The sequence below is a fragment of the Echinops telfairi genome, unplaced genomic scaffold, assembly GCF_000313985.2.
Source record: "Echinops telfairi isolate 266 unplaced genomic scaffold, ASM31398v2 ScPeMD7_7424;HRSCAF=8462, whole genome shotgun sequence".
In the NCBI taxonomy this organism is placed as follows: domain Eukaryota; kingdom Metazoa; phylum Chordata; class Mammalia; order Afrosoricida; family Tenrecidae; genus Echinops; species Echinops telfairi.
In genome coordinates, this window is record NW_022111324.1 from 58,810,585 (window position 1) to 58,828,285 (window position 17,701).

Genomic DNA, 17,701 nt, shown 5'->3' on the forward strand with positions numbered 1-17,701 from the left:
CACTTCCTCTTTGTTACGTTCCCCTTGATCCTGCCCTACCAGGTCTCCCACACCCACCTCCCCACCAATTTGGATCGCTTGTTGTTCCCTTGTAGTGTTCATCTTTTTGATGCGCAGTAATACTATCGATACTTACAGAAGTGGGGTCAAATTGATTTTTTTTTTGCATTTTAACGGTAGAACGCCGACGTCTTTCTATATTGCGTAGACATGTAACTTGTTCTACGCCGTTCTTTAAACTCCTTAAGTTAAAAACATTGGCAGCACGAAGTTCGAGCTAGATTTGGGTGTCTAAAAGTTCGTGATGTCGGCTGTACTAGGAGGTCTTCCTTTCCCCGAAAACCATGTAGAAAACAAGAAGGAAAGAATCGGAGCAGCGGAAGGTCGAGGAAAACGATGTCGAAAAGGATCTTCCCGCTCCGGATCTGCCATACTTTAATCCCTCTAAATTAACCTTTTAAATTACATTCCAAATTCCCCTGGACCTCGCAGTCTTAGGATCTTTCGGGAGACATTTTTTTACCGATCCTTGGTATCATGAGCGGCATCGCGGCACAGTTCAGAGGTCTGTCTTTTAAGACTTTTAATTCCAGTTCCATTCTTCCTTAACCGTGTGCCTGGGACAAGACACTTGGCCCAAGGATTCTCCAATCCATCTGCCTCCCTCTGTTGCTCGCGATCATCCTCGGGTTCGGTGGTATTCGGTTACCGGTCGTGATAGCCCCGGTGGCGGAGTGGTCCATTCCACCACATGGTGACGCCGAGTATAGTAGAGTAGAACGGTTCGCCGTAGGATTCTAATGGCTGATTTTTAGCAATTGCCATTATTTCAAAAGCAGTTTTGAATAGATGTGAACCTCTAGCTTTTTTTATTAGTACCTGCGCACCACCCCGGGACTGCTGCTATAAAAATTCATTGTCATCGAATATATTTGGACTCCTAGGCATCCCGTAGGGACAGAATAAATCTGCCCCTGGGGGTCTCCTTCAGAGTGGAAAGCCTCACCTTTGCACGCTGAGGGTTAGTGGTTTTGAAATAATTTTGCAGTGAGCGGCTCAACGTGTAACCCACTGCGTGACCAAGACTCTTTACGCAGTGGTTCTCAACCTTCCTAATGCCGCGACCCTTTCATACAGTTCCTATGTTGTGGTCCCCAACCATAAAATTATTTTCGTCATTACTTCCTAACTATAATTTTGGGGTTTTTTTTTGCTACTGTTATGAATCGTCATGTAAATATCTGATATGCAGGATGCATTTTCATTATTACAAATTGAACATACATAAAGCATAGTGATGAATCATAAAAATATGTCATGTTGTGAAATATTTATTTCTAATAACAAATGAAATTATATCTTGAAGCCTGGCGTAGCATGGGTCTTCACAACAGTCTTCACGCCGGGTACTCATGTGGCGGGTACTCGTATGTGGACATATCTGCATGTGGACGGAGCCGCCTGGAGACAGGAGCGTTGTCTTGGTTCCACCGGAAATATGTGTTTTCTGATGGTCTTAGGCGACCCCTGTGAAAGGGGAAGAGTGTCTTCCCCTGCAACCTACAACCTACATCTATAGTTAACGTCACTCAGCTACTATTTCCTTCCGTCAGCATCTCTAACTCAGATGCCCCAAATTGCTATACAGTATTACCTGTTTTAGGCAGAAACTTTGAAATCCTCCAGGACTCCTCCTGGTTATGACATACATTCAAAAGGATTCTCAAAAATCTCTGGAATCTGCCCTGGCTTCTGTGTCACCATCCACTCCACTTCTTTTCTCACTCTTGCATCTGTTCTCTCCTCCGACTGGGCTTTCACGTTTTCTTATCTAGACTTCTATGTCTCCCAGGTGGCCTTTTGCCCACCTCCCCCTCTAGTTTCTTCTCCACGCTGGTGCCAAAAATTTTTCTAAAATGGGAAACTGATTACTCTTCTATGAATTTAATTGGCCTCTAAAACTTTATCATTAAGTTAAGTCCTGAAGATTATGAATACTGCCGTTTAAAATAAAAATGTTAATGTCCCACTTCTAAATGTATCTGGTAAATTGTAAATACTACAGTGATTTGTTAATTATATTGTTAATTTTTAAGCAGTATGAACAAAGTTTTCTTTAACTGCTAGGCATATTACACAGTTATTCCCCCTTAAGTTATTTGCATTTTATTTCCTCTGTAGAATTTATCTTAATGTAATTTTAATTCTATGCTTCAAAAGTTCTTTTATTTATCACCCTATTATATTACTGTGTCAAAAAATATATTTAAATGCATAATTTCTTTGTCATAGGTTCCAAATTTTAAAAATTCCTTCTGGGTTGAAGTAATATTATAATCATTAGTCTTACACAATATATCCAAGCAATCTAGACTACTCACTTTGATACTACTCACTGGTAATGCGGTAGCTAAATGCTTGATTACTAATCAATAGTTCAGCAGTTTGAACCCACTCTTCGGATGAGAGCTGTGGCTACCTGCTCATGTAAAGATTTGCAGCCTTGAAAACTATGGGACAGTTCTACTTGGTCCTATAGGATCCCTATGAGTTGGAATCAACTCAACAGCCAGTAGGTTTGCCATTTTCATCATTGTTAAGAAAAAATTGGATTTTATAGAAAATACATCTTTAAAAGAGGTGGATCTTGGAAAATGTTAATGATGCCTTTAGGAAAGGAATTACCACTTGTCTCTTGCAGTCCCTTAGTTGTTAGACCTTGGTCAATGCAAGGTAATCCCATTCTTGGAAAGTGGCAGAAAGGCAATGATGAAGAGCCTGGGGAAAAGGAATAGAAAGCCACAACCTTCTAAGATCAGTTTTAGATATACTTATCTGTGGAAGTTCTGACAGTTCTTGGAAAAAAAAATCTGCCCTTGTGCACTTTATGGAAAATTTGTCCATAGAGGCAAGAGTAATTGAAAAAACATTCCAAATACATGTTCTGAAGTAGAAAATGGCATAGCACAATAGCAATCCCTACTGCTGTGGAGTTGATTCTGCCCCATGGTGACCCTATATGACAGAACAGAAAGGCTGTAAATCTTTACAGAAGCGGACTGCCACATCTTTCTCCCATGGATCTCTGTTGGGCTCCAACCATTGACCTTTTGGTTAGCAGCTGAGCACTTTAACATCTGCAGCATTAGGGCTTCTATGGTGCAATAAGGATTCCAAAATTGTGGTACTGGGAAAGTGTGTTGTAGAAGTACAAAAATGGAGTAGGCAGGAACCAAAGAAGCCCCAGTGGGGCTGAGTGTTAGGCGTTGGGCTGCTAACCTCAAGGCTGATAGTTCAAACCCATCAGCCACTCCCAGGTCTGCTCCCATAAAGATTTATCGTATATAAGATTGGTGTGAGTAGGAAATTCATTCCATGGCAGTGGGTGGGCAGTCGAGGCAGGAACCAATCACTAAGAACATGTTATACTACATAAAGATGTTTGGATTTTTGTCTGTAGATAATGGGGCAGAATTGAGAGGACACTGTATAATCATAAAGAATTACTTTTTCCAGACTTTATCACCTTCAGAGAGTGTACACAACAGAACATATACCAATACAACAGTTTCTACATGTGCAATTCAGTGACATTGGTTACATTTTTCAAGTTGTGTGATCATTTTCAGCCTCCTTTTTCAAATTGTTCCTCCTCCATTAACTTACACTTCCTATCCAGTCTTTCCAAATTACTGTTGTCAATTTGATCCTGTATAAATCTTAAAAGAGAAAACTGTTCAAGGCAGACAGTCTACTAAGAAGATGTTGGGGTGTTTTTTGGTTTACTCTTTAAAGATTATCTTAGGGCAATGGTTTCAGGGACTCATCCAACTTCAAAGGCTGCAGAATGGATTTTGATTATAAATCCTAAACCACAAGTATACATTTACATAATCTTAGAGCCATTTTTAAAATTCCTTCGATAAACAAGTATTTGTGAGTGTATACAACATTACCACGTACTGTGTTGCCTTTTACTGTGGCCTTTAAAGGCTTGGTTGCATTGGTAATCTGACATGCAGATTGTGATATAATGTCCCTAACAATAAGTACTAAACCTGAATTCTATTTCTTTGCTTCCATTTTACTGATTTCCTTCACAACTAGAGTGTCTGAAGACATGTCAGGCAACGATGTCTTCTCCAAATAGTATTCTATAAAAGAAGAATGAAAAATATGAGCAAGGTTGTAAGCAATAGAATACAAGGTAGATTCCCTTTTAGGAGGGATTGTTTTCAGGGAAAAGCTTGACCTAGTTGGACAATTATGCTTTCTCGTGTCCCACAGATTGTTTTTCTTTACCTCTAGCACATCTATTATTCTGTAATTGTGTTCATTTATTGAACAGCTTATTAGACTATAAGCCATTGTTTCCTCTGATATTTAATGAATATTTGCCGAATGAATATTTCTTTCATATATTTAAATTGTGTTGACCTGCACATTATCGTAATAAAAACAATACCCCAAACCTGCTTATTTAGGACCACACTCTACATTGAACCTCTGACCAAAAGATAATAACTTTCCCTTCACCTTGAACATTCAGTGAAAAATTACCTTTTAAGACCTCTGCTTTAAAAAAAAAGACCTCTGCTTAATTTCATCTCCAGAGAATTCCGTGATCCTACTAGCTTGAGCTAACTAACAAGTTGCTTTAAAGTTGCTCTATTTTAAGATACTACGATTTAGTGCTGTTAACCTTTTAGAGTTCTAGACTTTGCACACTGGAACGGAAAGGTGAAGTAGTGTTAGTTTTTTCTCAGTTACTGTGTTCCTAGGATAAGTAGGCATGTTGGCATACATTAATTTGTGTGTGTGTGTGTGTGTGTGTGTGTGTGTGTGTGTGTAAGAAAGAGCTTTATATAAAGCTTTATATACATTAAGAAAACATCCTAGCCCAGTCCAGATCAAGTCTATAAATCAGATATTACCCCATATGTCCAATACCAATCTATAAAAGTCCTCTTCAGACTCACGTAACATATGCAATGACACCAAATGCTGGTAGATTACAGGCCTGTGGGTGGGAAGTCTTGTGGATTCAGTGGCGGTGTAAGCATCTCAGCAGTGGCAGGGGTCTCCACGTGGCTCCTCCAGCTAAGGGCACTAGCATAGCTACATGTGTCTTGTCAGCTGCAATGTTTCCCAGGGAGTAAGCTGAGAGAGTGTATCTCCCAACTCCAAAATGGAATACAGGGTTCCCAGAATCCTCAGGAGAAAGCCATGCCCACACACAGGCCTCAAAGACTATGACCTGATTGACAGGCTAGACTCCACCCCTTTACTCTTAATCCTCTCAAACTGACAAATGATTCTATAACTACCACAGTATATGTTCATAAAACAAAGAGGAGGGTGTGAACAAGGGTATTACACACCAAAGAGAAGACAATCTGTTACTCTTTGGTTCTGAATAGGCACTAACAAAAATCACACAGTGGCTGACGCCAATCATTCATGCCACCTCCAAAGATTTTGAATACGTCTACATTTTGACAGTTCCCCACAATACCAACCCTACCTTCTTTGAATTAAAACAAAAACAAAACAGTGCCGTCAAGTGGATTCCAACCCATAGTGACCCTCAGTACAACTGCCTAATAAGGTTTCCAAGAGCAACCATGTGTATGGGAGCAAACAGTGTTGTCTTTCTCCTGCCATGGGGATGGTGGGTTTGAACCACCAATCTTTCAGTTAGCAGCTACACATTTAACCACTACTCCACCAGCCTTCTACAACCCTGGGCATTCGTTTCTGGGCTTGGCTTAGAGAAGGATTCTCCCACGCTGTGTACCTCCTGTGTATGACTCAGGTTTCCGTGCCTGTTCTGGACGGCTGTGATCTCAACAGCCAGGTCTGCATACAGCACAGGCTGAGAGAGAGCAAGAGAGAGGCATACATTAATTTTTGACCAGTGGATTTTGTATGACAGCTAGTAATTGAAAAGTCTGAAGCTTCATAAGGGTGGGAAGGTGGGGGAGGGAGGAAAAACGTAAACTGATACCAAGGGTTCAACTAGAAAGAAAATGTTTGAAAAGGGTGATGGCAACACATGTACAAATGTGCTTGACACAAGGAATGTATGGATTGCTTTAAGAGCTGTAAGAGCCCCCCAATAAAATGATTTTAAAAAGAAAACTATGTAGTAGTGCTATTGATGTAAGGAGTCCTAGTGATTCTATGGTTGAATGCTTGGCTACTAACCAAAAGATAAGCGATTCAAATCCACCCCCTGCTCCATGGAAGAAAGAGGTGGCATTCTACTGGTGTAAAGGTTTGTAGCCGAGGAAACCCTGCAGGGCAGATCCACTCTGGGGTTGCTATGAGTCTGAATTGATGCAAAAGCAGTGCTTTGGTTGGTTTGGGTGCATTGTGCTTAAGGTATCAACTGCTAACAAGAAGGGCATTGGTTGTGAGTTGGAAGAAAGTCAACCATGTTCAAAACAAGTAGTGTTTTCTTTTAGAGCTCCCCAAACAGTATTTTAATTGAAAGGAATGGCAGTTTTAGTAGTAATCCTTTTATGGTGATTTCTTAGCAGGAGAAGGATCTTAGTTTTCTCATGCTGCTGTAACAGAAACACAAGTGGATAGTTTTTTCAAACAAAAATTTATTCTTTCAGTTTTATCTGTGAGCCTGGCATTTCTTGGAGATCTCCATGTGTTTTGATATCATTCTTCCCTGGGTCTAGGAGGTTATTAGCATGAAGACTCCCAAGTACAAATACTGCATTCCACTCCTGGCTTTTCTTTCATTCTGGTAGTTACATCCTTCTTTTGCTTGCTTGTTTAATCTTTTATATCTTAAATGTGATTAACTCAAGATAAAATTTAAGCCTGTAGATTGTATCCTGCTTCGTTAATAATCCTAATCCTGCCTCATTAATATCATAGAAGTTAGGATTTGCACCACAGAGGATAATTTTATCATCAAAAAATTACATGATAATTACATGATGCTGAAAATCAAGGCCTAACTGCATTGACACATATTTGAGGGTACATAATTCAATCCATAGTAGGAAGAGAGAATCTTTTCATGTGCAAAGGCTGTTTGTTTCTTGCAGAAACCCTGGTGGTAATGTGAGTTAGGCACTGGGTAGCGAACGGCAAGGTTGGTGGATTAACCCACCAGTAAGCCCTGGATGAAAGATGAGGCTGTCTGCTCCTGTAAAGATGCAGTCTCTAAGCCCTAAGAAGCAGTTCTATTCTGTCCCTTTTGAGTTTTTAGGAGCTGAAAATACCACTCTATGGCAGGTAGTATTAGAGTCTCCTTTTATGGGAAGCCCAAAGCTACTCTTCTGTAGCAGTAGGCAGTGCTCTTTCACTTCTTTCTTAGACTTCTGAAGAAAGAGCTAGAAACCATGCATACTAGAGGGCCATTGCGAGTGACTACTGTATATAAAAAGTCTTTAGGAAGCAATTATTTACCTATGCATTTGTTAAAAGTGTTGACATGTGATGCTATGTTGGAATTCTATAAGGAATTGTGTATTGTTTTAGGTTGGTCTTCGCATTATCCTCTGCAGTCCCTTCTTACTGCTTATCAATGCAGTTATGGTGATGAATATATTTCTTATGGAGAAACAGGAGTCCCCGTTCCTCCTTTTGGCTGCACCTTCGCTACAGGTAAGGGAATTACTATCTAGGCTAGACTTGGATAGAAATAATCATGTCTCACACTTAAAAGGACATACTAGGATATCGATAAAGCACCAAGACTATTATAACACCATTATCTGGAAACGGATATAGGGGAAGAGCTGCAAAAGTTAAACCATCATGACAACTATTTTTGCTCAGTAGATAGTCCTTTAGATCTCTTAGGAAAGTACTAGAAACCTTCTCATTTCGTTGAGTTTAGTCTTTCTGTGACCCACTGGGGAGCATTAGAACCGAAATTAAAGTACTTGACTCCACTGTTGAGTAGGAAAGTATAAAAGGCTGAAGAAAGAACTACTGGCTGCAGCTTGCTGGCGACCTCCTTTATCATGGTTCCCTTCATTTGCCATGGGCCCAGGCCTTGTGGTTTTTTTTTGCATGTCATCCTGGATTCTGCCTTCCCTCAGTAAGAAATTATCTGAAGGTAATTTGGGCACTTTTGAGTCATTTGCTAAATTTGGCATTATGGCAAATTTTAAGCAAAGCTCCATTCAAGTGCCTTCCTTCCCATTTCAGATATTTGGGTAAAATCTTCCCTACTTTTAAATGGACTCTTGACACTTACATTGTAGTTTTCCATTAATCTTTTTAATAAAGTTTGTATATATATCTTCCTATTAAACCTTAAAATGCTTGTATTACTCATTTTTCAACTGTTTGTTTCATATTTAGCTCCCAATATGGAGCATGTACTAGCAGTTGCCAATGAAGAAGGCATCGTGAGGCTATATAACACAAAATCACAAACTTGTAAAAACAAGTGCTTTAAAGGTAAGTGTAGGTCTATAATTTTTTTGGACTTTTTTTATTAATAAAATCTCAAATTGTCATTTGAAAAAAATCACCTTTATTCTGATTAAGTCTGTCTAATTCTGAAAAACAAATCATGAGCTTCCTATCTGTCAATAATTGTTAACTGTGGAAATACCTTTATTAAAAATATCTGCACAGTGTTAGGATTGAAAGCAGTTCTTTTTTTAAAATTGCTAACTTCTTTAGACTTAATGTGACTTACTATGGTTGTGGAAAAGAGCCGTAGTGGTTATGCATTCGGCTGTGATCCACATGGTCATCAGCAGGTCAAAACCACTTTGGCAGAAAGACTGGGCTTTCTACTACTGTTAACAGTTACAGTCTCAGAAACACACAGGGGAGTCACTATGAATCAGCATTGACTCAATGGCAGTGAGTTTGGTTTCGTGGTTGTAGAAAACATTGCTGAAAATATGGCATTGAGTATCTTTCAGATAATCCATGAGAAAAAAATGGAATTGAAAGATAAATTTTTACCTGAACTTTTTTGAAAAGCACCCACATGCAAGGAAGTTACACTAGCTTTAAGCAGCTGACCTTTTGGAACTGGTAACTAAACGAAGACTATAAATACATAAAAAGAGCACCAAGAAAATACCATGGGTGTCAGTGAGAAAATACCTGTTGTAAAGGCAGCCAGGACAATTTTCCATGAAAAAATAAACATTTGAGCTGGTCTGTTTAGACCAATGGAGATGGTGTAGTACACTCCAGTTTGGATGAAAAGCATTAGCAAAGACTTAGGAATCGCTAGGTGATACAGAAGTTTAGCACAGTTAGTTGCTAACCAAAAGATCAGCCAGAGGTGCCTCCGAAGAAAGGCCTGGTAATCTATAGCTGAAAAATCAGCCACTGAAAACCCTGTAGAGCAACTGGATATTTAGAAGAAAGAATATGATATGCTAAGGAATAGGGACTCTATTTGGTAAGTGTTGATGGCTAATCTCAAGGTTGACAGTTCAGACCTACTAGCTGCTCTGAGAGAGTAAGATAAGGCTATCTGCTCCTACAAGGATTTACAACCCAAGAAACCCTGTATAGCAGTGGTTCGCAACCTTCCTAATGCCTCGACCCTTTAATACAGTTCATGTGGTGGGGACCCCCAACCATAAGATTTATTTTCATTACTACTTCATAACTAATCTTACTACTGTTATGAATCATCATGTAAATAAATATCTGATATGCAAGATGTATTTTCATTGATACAAATTGAACAATGAAAGCATAGTGATGAATCACAAAAACAATATGTAATTATATATTGTGAAATACTTATTTCTAATGACAAATACATGAAATTTTGTCTTGAAGCCTGGTGTAGCATGGGTAACAGTGTTCACGCCGGGTACTGGTATGTGGGCGTATCTGCATGTGGACGGACCTGCCTGGAGTCAGAGGAGCGGTGTCTCAGTTCCTAAGACCATTGGAAATATGTGTTTTCTGATGGTCTTAGGCGACCCCAGTGAAAGGATTGTTTGACCCCTAACGGGGTCGCGTCCCACAGGTTGAGAACCACTGCTATATAGGATTGCTCTGAGTCAGAATTGGCTCATTGGGAGTGGGTTTGGTTTTTAGATTGGTTGTGATAATTTAGCTTCAGAAACTTGATGAGAAAATCCCCTCCCTTTTTTTTCATTCCCTCTGCCCAGAAATGTTTAGAGCCCCCACACATATGGAGATAAGTCTTAACACAGAGATAAAGACCAAAGTATACAGGACATTAAATGTCAGCCCCAGAGCTTCGTGAATAATTTTGAACTGCCGAATGTTTCAGAAAGATTCCCTTTTAGAGACGATATTACTTGTCAACTCATAGAAGGGAATTTGGCAGCAAATGATACTTTTTATATGTAGTAATTAAATGAATGTATGAGGCCTGTTAGTCCACTAATTCTCTTAAGGTACAGACCACTATTCTTGTGACTGGCTTTCAATGCATTTCAACTGCTTATGTTGATATGAAGCTACGGGACACAGCCTAGACATTTCATATGGATCATTTCTTTGCTTAGAATGGTTGGCTCACTGGAACGCTGTCTTCGACTTGGCCTGGGTTCCTGGTGAATGTAAACTTGTAAGTGACTTCATTTTTGGTGGGATCAGGGTAAAGATGGACCAAAGGTGGTTTTATTAAATTATGTTTCCCTGCTGCTTTTTAAAGGTTACAGCATCAGGAGATCAAACAGCCAGGTTTTGGGATGTCAACACCGGTGAACTGATGGGTGCGTGTAGGGGTCATCAGTGCAGCCTCAAGTCTGTCGCCTTTTCTAAATTTCAGACAGGTAAGTTTCTGCCTATCTTTTTTAAAAATCCCTGTAATCTCCTTTATGGTGGGAAAAGAAAAAGCTCCAATTGTCACCACCTTTTCCCCTGTGAAAAGCTGCTGCTTTACCAACATCGATTGGACTTGGGTATTACTGAAAGCATCAGTGATGCTAAGATGGGTTTCAGTCTCATTCCTGTGTGCATTATCTCCAACTTTTATTGGACGATCGAAAATCTCCAGGTCATTTCTGTTCATGTTATCTTGCAGATAGGATAAGAAGTTATCTACAATTCCAGAGCTTCTGTTCAACTTTGAATATCCATTGAAGTTAAAGCCGTGTGTTGGACATTCATTACCTCAATTTATTTATACAAAGAGTTACTTTAACTACTTGTAAATGGGAAATAAGGCTGAAGTGGGAAACTGGTCCTAGGTCTCTACCTAAACATTTACTGTGTAATTACTTTGCATGACTCAATACTTCAATCTGTTTGAACTATTATTTACTGGCCATTGATCTTCCTGTATGTACTTACTGTTAAATGGAGAAGGGAGATGTAAAGAGAGACCGTGCTACGACAACGGGTGAAAAATGAGCTAGAAGTGTCTGAAAGGGCTCTTCACTTTGAGTTTTTTGTTTTCCTTGTCTCCTTCTTTCGTGTGTTGCACTAAATTACTTTTTTTACAAGCAGACCAACAAATATTTTTCTTAGCAAACTGAGTTAATCTAACTAATCCTCGGATAACAGATAAGCATTCTAGTCTTCTTTATCATTTTGAAAAAGATTCAGCATTTTTCAAAGGAATGTGTTCCTTTATGTTCATGTGAGTACTCGGGAGTATTAAATTGACTTGGTAAGCTTGGTCTGCTCTTGAAAGAAATTTTTAAAAAGGTCAATTCTATCCTTGGATTTGCTCGTGATGGTATGGTTTTTGACCTCTGCGTCATAACTCTCATTAGCATCTATTATTATAAAGGTAGGTATGCTTGTGTTTTGTAGTGGACTTCCGTATCATAATGAGGAACCCTGGTGGTGTATTGGGTTCCATGTTGGGCTGTTAACTGCAAAATCAGGAGTTTAAAACCACCACTGCTCCATGAGAGAAAGATGAGGCTTTCTACTCCTACAAAGAGTTACAATTTTGGAAACCCTGTCTTGTAGAATTGCTGAGTTAGAATTGGCTCGATGGCAGTGACTTTGGTTTCTTTTTCAGTTTGGGTCAGAATGCACTTAAAAAAATGTGATTAAAATCTAATGAAAGGGTAATGGAAACACTATCATTTTTAGTCCCTTTACACATTATCTGGTACATTATATCTGAATATATATTAATGTGGTCTAGTAACAAAAGCACTAAGTTAAAAATTGAGGTGGGTTTTCTTATAACAATTTAAAATTAAAACAAAATATTATATTCTTGACTCTGCCTCTAAACTCTTAAGCAAAGTCATTTTTATCTCCCTAGGTCTTCTGTTGGCCTAGTGGGTTGCAAGAGGTCAGCAATTCAAATCCACCAGTGTCTCCCTAAGAGCAAAAGAAGGTTTTCTGCTCCTATAAAGATTAACAGCCATGTAAACCCACAAGGGCAGTGCTTCTCTGTCCCATAGGGTCGGTATGAGTCACAATGACTGGATGGCAGTGAGAATTTTAGGCCTTCATTTCCTAATTTAATGAGATTAATACTCAACAATATAATGCAAAAAATTAGGTAAAATTTTTGGTTTTTTATTCTGGGACCTTATAAATGTTAGTGTTTTTTGCACGTATCATGGTAGAAAAGGTCATTGTTCAATTCTTTTGTCATAGGTGGGGTATAGCCCCAGTAGCACTGTGAGATAAGCATTGAACTGCAAACCACAATTCAAACCCACTAGCTGCTCAGTGGGAGAAAGATGAAGCTGTCTGTTCCCATGAAGATTTGCAGCCTCACCCCATATAGCATCACCACAAATCAGAATTGTATGTGGTAGTAGATTATTTTTTTGTTTTTGTTGGGCTAGTTGTAGTCATTCCTAAATATTTACACCTGAAACCAGCTGTAGTCTATAGCAGCGGTTCTCAGCCCGTGGGTTGTGACCCCTTTGGGCACTCTCCAATCAAGAATTCAGTAAAATAAAATAGATTGTAAATGAATTTTTATTTTTCCTCCTATAAACCTACTTATTCAAAATAAAGATTTTTTTCCTCCAGTTTAAGACCTGGCCTTCTTAGGGGAGTACTTCTCAACCCTGATGGCACATTGGTTACCTTGAGAAGGTTTGTTTTTAATATCAATTGAAAAAGAATCTCTGGGAGATGGACCACACATCTATTTTACAAAAGTTCCTCAATGACCATCAGTGTGCCTCTAAGGGTTGAGAAACATTCTTGATCTTACGCCTTACACTGTCAGCTGTATCCTCAGAACTCCAGTATCTCCAAGCTTTTATCTATATTGACTGTTTTGCTGTCTTGCTCACCATGGGCTGAGTTTAAACACATTATTACAAAACCAGTTGCCATCTCGTTAATTTTGACTCCTGGCAACTAGTGTGTTATACTAGAACTATTGGCAGTTCTTGTTCTAAATCTCTTTTCTCTGGTTTCTCTTTTCTCTCACTTGAAAGATGGTAGGTGGTTTTTTTTAAATCATTTTATTGGGGGCTCATACAATTCTTATCACAATCCATACATCCAGCCATTGTGTCAAGCACATATGTACATTTGTTGCCCTCATCATTCTCAAAACATTTGGGTGGTAGGTTGCCTGGTACTGATGCTGTTTACCTGTAGCTACCCTATAACTACAGTGCGCCACAAAAACCCAGGGACTCAGCTCAGGCCAGTCATTTGCTTCAAATGTTGACTTTTCTTAAAATAGTGCATGTATTATTTAGTTACTACAGAGTATACAGGATGTTTTTATTGTTTGGGGGACAATTTGGGGGATATTTTTTGCATTTTGTCCAGAATTTACAATGCAAGAAGATCCATTTGTTAACGTACTCTTCCCGGAAGATCTTTTCTTGTTTCATTTTAACAGTATGACGTTAAAGCTAAAACTGAAATTTCTGCATATTTTCTGCAATCTTATTCCCGTTTTTCAATCCCCAGGAGTATTCACTTTCACAGTGGGGTGAAGTTTTACACTGAGACACTATAGCTTATAGTTTTGGGAGTATGGACTTGGTCTTCATGTGGCCAGAATACCTTGGACATGTTATGTATCTTCTGTCTTTGCTTCAGTTTGCTCATCTGCTTGATGGAGGGAAAAATAATACTACCTCCATCAGGGATAATAGCAAGGATGTAAAGTCCTTAGGGTGATGTCTAGCCCCTGACAAGGCCTTGATTTATTTTTGCTGTTGCCGTGTCATTATTCTTACTGTAACTTTATTACATATAGTATTGTTGTGGTTTAAACATTTTACACAAAAGGATGGTACAACATGGATGGTGAGGGAAAGTTGGTACCCAACAGGAGTGAAGTCTTTGCCTCCCCTACTTTCACAGTTTTGTTTTCTCGTTGGTTATGGAGTCATATAGGAGGGGGCTTCAAAAAGGGCACGAAGGAAATGGAATTAGAAGATAATGGAATTTTTTAAGTCCCTTGGTAGTTACTATTTTTAATCTCAACTGTTTATTTCAATATCTATCATATGATACTCTAGGAAATTGAAATTGAAAACATATGTTGTGGACCAGTTTTATTATTAACCTTTTTATGAACTCTTTCCCCACAGCTGTCTTCTGTACAGGTGGGAGAGATGGCAATATTATGGTCTGGGACACCAGGTACAACAAAAAAGGTAATCTAGTTCTAATTTCTAAAATCTAGTTCTTGTTCTAATTTCACCAAATGTGAGCTTGCCGGTATGAAAGGGTTGGTGTTTCCATCTGATGACCACCAGGGGGCACATGTGTTCCCAAGCGCCCATTGTTAGTCACATTAAATTCACAATCTTTTAGTGATTATTCCAAGTATTAGCCTCACATTTTCACCTCATGTTATTCTGCTTTATAATGCAATTTATCTGCATGTTTTAATTTAAATTCAGTTTTGACTTTAAGGGTTGGGTTAGGTCACATTACCATGAACCAAAAAAACCTATGCCACTTTCTGCTTCCTTTATTTTTCTCCATGACAATATCACCACAGGAGATACAGTGTAGCTGGTGCTACTGTTTTCTATTTCAATAATCTAAATAAACCCGTTTATTTGGGGGCCTGAGAACACCTTTAAAGAGTGACAGTCTCAGAAACTCACAGGGGCAGTTCTACCCTGTCCTACAGTCGGATTCAGTCTTTTGAGTCAGAATCGGCTCAGTGGCTATGAGTTTTGTTTTTCGGTTTATGTACAAGGTTCTGAAACTTAAATCCATTTCTTCGGAATATCTTTCAGATGGATATTATAGGCAAGTGAATCAAATCAGTGGAGCTCATAATACCTCAGACAAGCAAACCCCTTCAAAACCGAAGAAGAAGCAGAATTTAAAAGGACTTGCTCCGTCTGTGGTAAGGTTTTATAGATGTATCTGCATATGGATATCTTAACAGAGAATCACATTTCAGGGACTTTGTTGGGCATAAAACAGCAGTGGCATTTAAACTGCAGTGAAGGTTTGGCAGATTTTCAGTAGTATAGAAAGGGCAGGGATAGGGGCACTTAATTTCTGACAACTTTGCATCCTCACATATACATCTTTAGGAAAGGGCGACGAATAGTAGCTTGAAGGTGCATATTTAGTGCCGTGATAGTTTTATATTCAAAGGAGGAAATCCCTATTATTTTGTAACAAGCTTCAGAACAGATCTGAGTTTTTTATATATTTCATAAGTTTTGTATTTCATAGAGTATTATTTATTATATTGAGAAACACTTAGGCAAAACATAGTGCATCTCAAACAACGTATAGTTTAAGCAATGCTCCTACTGCTTAACTTTTTTCCCACCATTGGTCTTACTTTAGTGTATTTTTCTGATATTCTTGGTTTTGTAGCGTCCAAGTTAATGTCTTTGGAAATGTCGTTGCTAAAACTTTAGGTATAAAACTGCATATACCTTGAACACCATCACTTTCCTGTCAGTGTATCATACTGTGGTAGACTGTCTTGCTCTGATAATGGGAGTTATGTCACTGGTGTTTCAAATACCAGCAAGATCACAGGTTTCAGCACAGCTCCCAGACGAAGAACAGACTATGAAGAAGGAATAGGCTTTACCTGCTGAATAAGCATCTGGATAGCATCAAAACATTGCTAGTTGCCGGAACCCTCATGAATAGAAGCAGAATATTGTCAGAGATAGTAACCATAATGACGAGGATGGAGTAAAGCCTTCAGAAGTTTCATTTGTTGATGAGGCATGACTCAAATGAGAAGAAACAGTTGGAATACGCAGAAGTCAATGGACTACATCTGTGGGAAGAGACCATGGAGAAGCTTGATAGCAACTAAAACGAGGCCAGGGGCTGATTGTGGAATAGTCAGTTGCTGATATGTAAGTTCAGGTTGGAGATGAAGAAAATGTAAATAAATCCACAGGAGCCAAAATAAAACCTGAAGTTGATCCCACCCAAATAACGAGAACATTTCAAGAACAGCTGTAATGCATTCAACACTGAAGACAAGACCTGAGGAGCTGTAGGACGAGCTCAAAACCATGATACACGAAGAAAGCAAATGGTCATTAAAGAGACAGGAAAGGAAAGAAAGCTCAAAATGCCTGTTAGAAGAGATTCTGAAACTCGCTCTTAAACAGAGTCACGAAAGCACATTGAAGAAATGACAAAATCAAAGAGCCAAACAAAATTTTAAAGGGCAACTCAAGAAGACAAAGTAAAATATTAGACTCAAATGTGCAAAGATCTAGTGTTGGAAAACCAAAACGGAAGAACACTCAGATATCTTAAACTGAACTCAAGAAAAAATTTCAAGCCTCGAGTTGCAATATTGAAACATTCTATGGGCAAAATACTGAATGATGCAGGAAGCATTAAGAGAAGATGGAAAGAATTACAGATTCACTGTGCCAATAAAGAACTGGTTGACACTCAACCATTTTTAAGAGGTAGCATATGAGCAAGAACCAATGGTGCTGAAAGAAGTTCAAGCTATGTTAAAAGCATCACCCAAAAAAGACGGCTCCCGGAATTGATGGAATACCAATTGAAGTGCTTCAACAAACTGATACTGGAAGCACTTGCTCATTCATGCCAAGCAATTTGGAAGATAGCTATTTGTCAACTGACTAGAAGAGCTATTTGTAGCCATTCCAAAGAAAAGAGACTCAACAATGTAAATTCTGTAGAATATTTGGTATCACTTGAAAGTAGAATTTTGCTGAGGATCACTCAACAGTTGCAGCAGTACAGATTGCAAGGTATGAGTCAGAACTGACTCTACGGCACCTAACAACCACAACCTTGAGCAACACAAAGCATTGAGAGACGCTGACAGGATTGGCATATAGAGAGCAGCTGGACTTGAAATGAGTGACATTTCTACATTTCATCAGGCTCTGAGCCAAGAGAACCTAACAGGAATTCCGCTTCCTGGAGCTCTTTAACTTCTTCAGCACATGTAATCAATTGTACCCCTCCACAGTTCTTTAGGCCCTTCTTTAGGGTCACTATCAGTCAAACAGCTCAGTGAGGGCAGTGGGTTTGGTTTGGGGTTTACGTGATAATAAGGTTAGAAAGTGACATTTTGGAAATGAAAGAGGCCCAGGAACCTTAAATGAGTTTTCTAAGGATACTCACCTGATTAGTAGGGCTGATTCTATATAAAACCAGCAAGCTCAGATAATATCTTTTAATTGCCTGTTGGTCTCTTGAGTACAAATTAACCCTCAATGCTGTAATCACGTTTAGGTCTTTTTTTTTTAAACCAACATAACTTTTCTGCTTGCATATATATCTGAGTAAGATTACTGAGAAAGGACCATTTAGTCTAACTTGATGCTTATATGCCTTC

The 17,701-nt window shown here is 38.9% G+C and overlaps 1 protein-coding gene across 2 annotated transcripts in view; it reads left to right on the plus strand.

Annotated features, from left to right (window-relative positions):
* Positions 1-17,701, plus strand: part of DTL (denticleless E3 ubiquitin protein ligase homolog) — a 61,805-nt gene that overhangs the window by 2,224 nt on the left and 41,880 nt on the right. For both annotated transcript variants that reach the window (XM_045298093.1, XM_004700141.3), the window contains exons 2-7: positions 7,504-7,629; positions 8,335-8,433; positions 10,491-10,552; positions 10,640-10,760; positions 14,469-14,534; positions 15,129-15,241. In XM_045298093.1, the coding sequence (XP_045154028.1) occupies positions 7,504-7,629; positions 8,335-8,433; positions 10,491-10,552; positions 10,640-10,760; positions 14,469-14,534; positions 15,129-15,241 (587 nt within the window). The remainder of the gene's footprint in view (positions 1-7,503; positions 7,630-8,334; positions 8,434-10,490; positions 10,553-10,639; positions 10,761-14,468; positions 14,535-15,128; positions 15,242-17,701) is intronic.